A 6,686-nucleotide genomic window follows, 5' to 3' on the forward strand; every position below is an offset into this window, starting at 1 on the left:
AATTATTGGACGAAAATCGTCTATTTGTCACATCATAAATATTTAGACGTTTTAATGTAATTTTGAAAACTCAAAAATATTTTTTAAAAAAATTAAAATTTCAGGAGTATTTTTTAAATAAATATTAATAGTTTACCTTCATTTTTAATTTATGAATATTTAAAAACTTTTAAAAATTAAAAATAATATTTTTTTAATTAATTTGTCAAATATAACATAATAAAATCAAAATACATTATTTTTATAAACTTATTTTCATTTTGCAAAAACTATATAAAAATCTTAATTATTATTTATGAAAAGAAAAATAATTAAAAAAATATATATATATATATATTATTATTATTTTCATTGACTTAATTTTTTTAAAAATCCAAAATTTGGTTCTATCCAATTAAATGTAAAGCACTATAAAAAAAAAAAAAAAAGTTTTTGAATGAATTAAAGACATTAATAATTTTTATTACAAAATATTTATTTAAAATTATGTTAAAAAAAAAATTCCAATAAAAGATACAAACAAAAAAAGAAATAGAAAAAGTAATATACTTCACTTCCTCAACTATTCAGATGAAGCCACGGCCAAAACCGCCGTTGCTAAACCCAAATATGGAGATCTGCCGCTGACTACGACTCCTCCTCCTCTCTCTCTTTGTTTCCTTGTGGCATTTAGGAACTTCTCAGACTGATTTCTTCCATTTCTAGCCACCATTTTCCCTCTCTATGTCGTTTTCCTGATCGGAAACTTCCAATCCTCACCGACATGAACCGCAACTGGAGGGAGTCGATCGCTGGTGGCCGGAATGGTTCTGTCTTGTCGCAGAATCGCCATGGACATAGCTTCACTGGAATCTCCAGAGATTCTGATGAGAATCTGGATCTCTTCTCCAAGAATCGTCGGAGTCTCTCAGTTGCTGCCTCCGAAGATTCCTTTGATGGTAGGACTCGTCTGTGATTGACTTGATGTGATTTTTTTGTGCTCAATCGTTGTGGATTTGTGTGGATTTGAGATGTTTTGTTTTTGTGGTTGTTGCGGTTGAATGAGGTTTTTGAAATTTGTGGTGACTTTATGAGAAGGTTATTGTAGTTCTGAATCTGATGGTTTTTAGGATTGAACTGCGTGTTGTTATGAATTTCGAATCGTTTTTGGTTCATGTTCTTCTGGTTTTTTGTTACTTGGTGAATGGTTATTAAATTGTTTGATCTGGTTTTCATGGCAGCGTCGGTGAAATTGGGGAGGCTTTCATTTGGATCGGTGAAAATGGCTAAGAGTGGGATCGATGATATGTTGTCGTCGGCTGAGGAAGGAAAACACGATTATGACTGGTAACTTCAATGATTTCAATGTTTTGACTATCTCTATCATCAGTTATCAATGAAGTAGTCCCTAAGTTATCTAAGATTTTATCGATATCACAAGTATTCTGTAGGATTATCAATTATGGAGATCAGCATTTCTAAATTCTACCCGACATGGACCAATTAATTGATGTTCTTAGACTGTATATATTTACTTGATTTACTTTCGTGATCATGAGCGGGGCCCTTGTGCATTCTTTAAATTATCTCTTTAAGAATCATACTGACACAGAAAGAACATATATTATAATTAGAAAGTTGTAAGAACATGTCAATCATTTGTCAAAAATTTGAATACTGCTGCTTGATTGAGGGGTTATATGAAGTAGATATCAACTATTCTGATCTAAAAAAAAAAGGATATGTGTTCTGAAACATGATTCTTTTCTGGCTAACCTTTGGGCTACAGGCTTCTCGCTCCTCCTGGGACTCCTCTTTTCCCTTCATCCTCTAGAAATGAAGTTCAATCTACTGTAGCGGGACCGAGAAGCAGTATGTTAGTCGGATCGTCTTCAACAACAAAAGCTTTGAGGGTATGGTTCTGCCTTCTTTACTACCAATGATCTTCCTGAATTGCATTATATATGATATGATACAAACGCGTTTAAGTGGGGATGTTGAAGATTGCTCTTTAGTTGTATGATCTAGGGTGTTTTTAATTGCTTCCCATATCCATTTCAGCTTTCAGTTTCACAATCAGCGAGTAGCAATCCTTCTAGGCCATCTAGGAGCAGTTCTGTGTCTCGATCCTCTGTCTCCGCCCCACAGAATAGTAGTTATTCCAACAGGTCTTCATCGATTCTTAATACAAGCTCGGGTTCGGTTTCCTCTTACGTAAGGCCTTCCTCCCCAAGCACACGCAATTCATCTATTGCAAGAACTTCTACTCCATCCTCACGCTTGACACCATCAAGGTCCTCGACTCCTTCAAGGGCCCGTCCATCCCTCACCAGCTCCTCCATTGAAAAACCAAGGAAAACACAAAGTTCAAGGCCGTCCACTCCTAGTTCCAGGCCTCAAATTCCTGCAAATTTGAGTACTCCTGCACCCCGGTCGAATTCCCGCCCATCTACACCCACTCGACGAAATTCCGCTCCTTCACTCTCTTCTGTAGTTGGCACTCCATCTTCTACAGGGCGTATTCTATCAGCTAATGGACGCAGTTCAACTTCATCATCTCGACAAAGTTCCCCTAGTCCTCGAGTTCGGGCTGCACCTCAGCCAATCGTCCCCCCTGATTTTTCCCTTGATACCCCTCCAAACCTCAGAATAACATTGCCAGATAGGCCAATTTCGGCTGGTAGATCCCGTCCAACTCCTGCTGCATCAGTTAGAGGGAGTTCCGAGCCTACATCAACCGTTACCATGCCTAGAAGAGCAGCATCCCCTAACGTCTCAAGGGGAAGGCTAACAGACACACCTGGAAGGGGTCGAGTGAATACCAATGGACACCTCAGCGACAATCCTGAAAGTAGGACACTTTCAAGTTCTTCTGATTTGGGCGGACGGAGACCTGTGAGGACTTCTTCTACCTCTACAGCAGAAAGCAACGGATATGGAAGGTCTATTTCAAAGAAATCACTTGATGTGGCCACCAGACATATGGTATGCCTCATCAACTTTCTCGACGATTTAACTTAATCTAAGTGCTGTTAAGAACACGAACGCGAATTCTTTTCGCGTTCAGGACACGTCGTTTTGTACCAAATTTAAGCAATCCAATCTGCTTCTGCTTGTGTGATGCAGGATATAAGAAATGGCCCTGGAATCATGCGCTCAGGTTCAGGCAATACTCTATTTCCCCACAGCATCCGATCGGCCACTTCCAAAACTCCGTCCGTTACTTCAAGCAACTCCGATGCCATCGGTACTGACTTCCAAAGGAGCAGTAACAACAACATGGAGAGAGGGAACCATTTTCATCCTGATGGAGGAGAGAATGGAAGATTTTGTGGAAGCTTGAATCATTTGGACATGTACGAAAGCTCCCGTTACGAGTCGATATTGCTGAAAGAGGACTTGAAGAACACGAATTGGCTGCACAGCGCAGATGATAAAACGGATTTAAGTTCCATTTTGGATTATGGATTTGAAGCTCTGCCTGAACCTTTTGGCCTGTTGTAGCATCTAAGATGACGATGATGGGGTTTGTATTGCATTTTCTTGAATTATCATTGTCATTATCATTATATTTTGAGATCATTTTGGTTTAGAAAATGATGGAATCTGCTGAATTGCAGTGAAACCTCAAAAGGGAGATAGAGAAGATAGAAATATGGAGAAATTTGTGAAGAAAAAGTAGTATGTTCGTTTCCTCGTAATAGTAGGGTGAATATTCTCTCTTATGTGCATTTTGAAGCCATTTTGTGTACCCAAACAATTTGTTTTTGGATATATTGGCCTCTCATTTTGTCTTTTTAACTTATGCAAGAGAAAAAATTAAAATAATTATATTTTCATTCCGTATTCAGAGACTCGAAAAAATCCGATCAATTCAACTTATTATGTTTTGGTTATGAATTTGTTTGGGTTGGATTCATATAACAACCCAACCCGACCTAAATTTCGAACAATCAGGTTGGATGTAAAAGATGTCCCGATGTCCCAACGAACACCCCACATTTGAATTAGTATTATTATTAAGAGAAAATCTATAAAAAAAAAAATAAATTGAAATTTATAAATTTTGGTAGATTTTTCTAAAAAGATAATTTTGTGTATTAATGTATAGACTTTTACAAGTTTTAAATATTTTTTAATTAAAATTAAACTCTGATTTAAGGTGAATTTAGTAAAAATTGATAAAATTGAAAGTTTAAGGTATAAATTATTTTTTTGGTCTAAATTTTTATTATTGTTGACTAATAAATTAGGTGTAATTTAAGGTAAAAATTAGATATAGTATAAATGAAATTTCATTTAATTAAAATTAAAATTAAAAGTCACATTAATAAAATAATATGGTAGGCAACTACTTCCACCTCCTAAAACGACAACAAATAAAAATATATTTTGTTATTAGCATATGACCATTTTGGCCCTAGACATTTTTAACACAAAATATATATATATATATATATATATATATATATATATATATATATATATATATATATTATATTATATTATATTATATTATATTATTTTATTTTATTTTATTTTATATTTTCATTCATGAATTAGCATTTGGTTGGTGAGATCTCATTTTAAAGTAATATATAGTCCCTAAAATTTATTAGATTTATTACTAAAATATAATGTATTTTAAATTATTGTATTAAAAAAAAAACTATTTCAATATTAATTTATTTATTTTCTTAATTTTAAGTAGGATTCTAACCTGTAATAAAAACTGTTAATATATAATATTAAAAAAAATCTCCCCTCTTTTTGTTGAAATAATAATAATAAAAGATTTTCAATGCTATATTAAACAATAATATTAAATATTTTCACAATTTTTTTAATTAATTTAAACATCAAATTTCTTTCCCACCACTCCATTTCAAGGCCCAACATTCTTATTGGCACACAGCCCCATGTCTACTCTCTTCGGGGAACAGCCTCCTCGCTGACACATCGTTCGGTATCTGGCTCTGATATTATTTGGACAATTAAAGATATTTAATGGGGTTTAGATCAAAATTTTAAATGATTTAGTCATGTCAGTTCCACAAATATTCTCTAAGCTCGATTTTATGAATGGACTGAACCGAAGTTCTAACCTTTTGATTCAAGAGTATGTAACCTTAGCTCGGTTCAAAGATTTTGAAAATGGCCTTCACCTACCCATCATTCAATTATTATCAATACTCAATGCTTACCAAATTGAAATATGAATTACAGAATCTGAAGACCCACCATTTTGATTGCTTGCTTGCTTGCTTCTTCTTTTTCTCTCTTATTTCACCTCAAATTACCCTTTTCTTGTTGTTGGGTTTTGGGTTATGTACGTTTTCTAATTGGGTTTTTGGATATATGAAATGGGTTTTGGAGTATTTGAGTTGATGGGTTCTGTGGTTACTGTGATTTGAAAGTGTGTTTGGTTTCCGAGAGTCTAAAACGGGAAAAGTTCCCAGATCGGTTGGGGTGTAGACTGAAACATTCTTTATATGGGTGTGAAAACCTCTTCCTAGCGTCTTAAAAACTGAGGGGATGCCCGAAAGGGAAAGTTTAAAGAAGACAATATCTGCTAGCAATGAGCTTGCTGTTACAAACTGTATCAAAGCTAGACATCGGGCGATGTGCCAGCAAGAAGGCTGAACCCTGAAGGGAGTGGATATGAGGCGGTGTGCCAGCAAAGATGCTGGCCCAAAAAGGGATGGATTGAGGGGTCCTACATCGATTGGAGAAGAGAACGAGTACCAACGAGAAAGTTAGGAAGAACGAAGTACTTTATAAAGTTGTGGAAACTTTTTCTTAGTAGACGAGAAGCTTAAAAGAAAAAGTCTAAAGAGGACAATATTTGCTTGGATAGGTCTGGATGGAATGAGACTCTCTCGGACCAAACCCCAATCCAAATTTGTCAATGTTGTGTTCTTGGTTTAATTTGTATTTGGATAAGAATTTTAATGAATCTGCCCCTTTTTTCTCTATTTCTTTGTGTGAGAGGACACCTTTCTCCTCAAGGTTTTAAAACGCGTTTGCTAGGGAGAGATTTCCATGCCCTTATAAAGAATGTTTCGTTCTCCTCTCCAACTGACGTGAGATCTCACAATCCACCTGTCTTGGGGGCCTAGCGTCCTCGTTCTCTAATCAATGTGGCACCCCCCAATCCACCCCCTTCGAGGCCCAGCGTCCTTATTGACACACCGCTTTGTGTCCACCCCCTTCAGGACTCAGCCTCCTCATTGGCACATTACCCGATGTCTAGTTCTGATATCATTTGTAGCGGCTCAAGCCCACCGCTAGCTCATATTGTCTTCTTTGGGCTTTCCCTTTTAGACTTCCCCTCAAGATTTTAAAACTCATCTGTTAGGGGAAAGGTTCTCACACCTTTATAAAGAATGCTTCGTTCTCCCTCTGATATGTTCGTAGTTTTTTATTCTTCCTTTAGCTATGATAGATGCCTCCATTATCTTGTGTTTCTTCTTTGCACTTGGTTGATAAAGTTAAAGCTTAGACAAAAAAGAAAAAGAGTAGAATTCTTGCCTTTTTGTTTCCTTCCATAATCTCATTTTTAACTTCATTCATTGAATAAGTTGGGCAATGCAAAAGGAAGTTCATAAATGAAAGCTGAAAAAGGGATTCTACAAGCATTTCTTTTGCTACTCACTTTAATGCCTTTTTCTTTTCCACAAAACTCTTATTCTTTTCTCTTTTCATTT

At 35.6% G+C, this 6,686-nt stretch overlaps 1 protein-coding gene across 3 annotated transcripts; it reads left to right on the forward strand.

Moving 5' to 3' along the window:
• The first annotated feature begins 608 nt into the window (after window positions 1-608).
• LOC111785255 (mucin-5AC-like) lies at window positions 609-3,753 on the forward strand. Of its 3 annotated transcripts, XM_023665663.1 has the most exons (6): window positions 609-938; window positions 1,221-1,326; window positions 1,769-1,892; window positions 2,041-2,964; window positions 3,106-3,505; window positions 3,600-3,753. In XM_023665663.1, the coding sequence occupies exons 1-5, from the start codon at window positions 764-766 to the stop codon at window positions 3,481-3,483; spliced, it is 1,707 nt and encodes a 568-aa protein (XP_023521431.1). In that variant the 5' UTR covers window positions 609-763; the 3' UTR covers window positions 3,484-3,505; window positions 3,600-3,753. The 3 variants fall into 3 exon arrangements, with proteins under 3 accessions (XP_023521431.1, XP_023521430.1, XP_023521432.1); XM_023665662.1 differs by having other exon boundaries at window positions 610-938; window positions 3,106-3,753; XM_023665664.1 differs by having other exon boundaries at window positions 615-938; window positions 2,041-2,949; window positions 3,106-3,753.
• Window positions 3,754-6,686: the final 2,933 nt, after the last annotated feature.

Source organism: Cucurbita pepo, unplaced genomic scaffold (genome assembly GCF_002806865.2).
Source record: "Cucurbita pepo subsp. pepo cultivar mu-cu-16 unplaced genomic scaffold, ASM280686v2 Cp4.1_scaffold000420, whole genome shotgun sequence".
In the NCBI taxonomy this organism is placed as follows: Eukaryota; Viridiplantae; Streptophyta; class Magnoliopsida; order Cucurbitales; family Cucurbitaceae; genus Cucurbita; species Cucurbita pepo.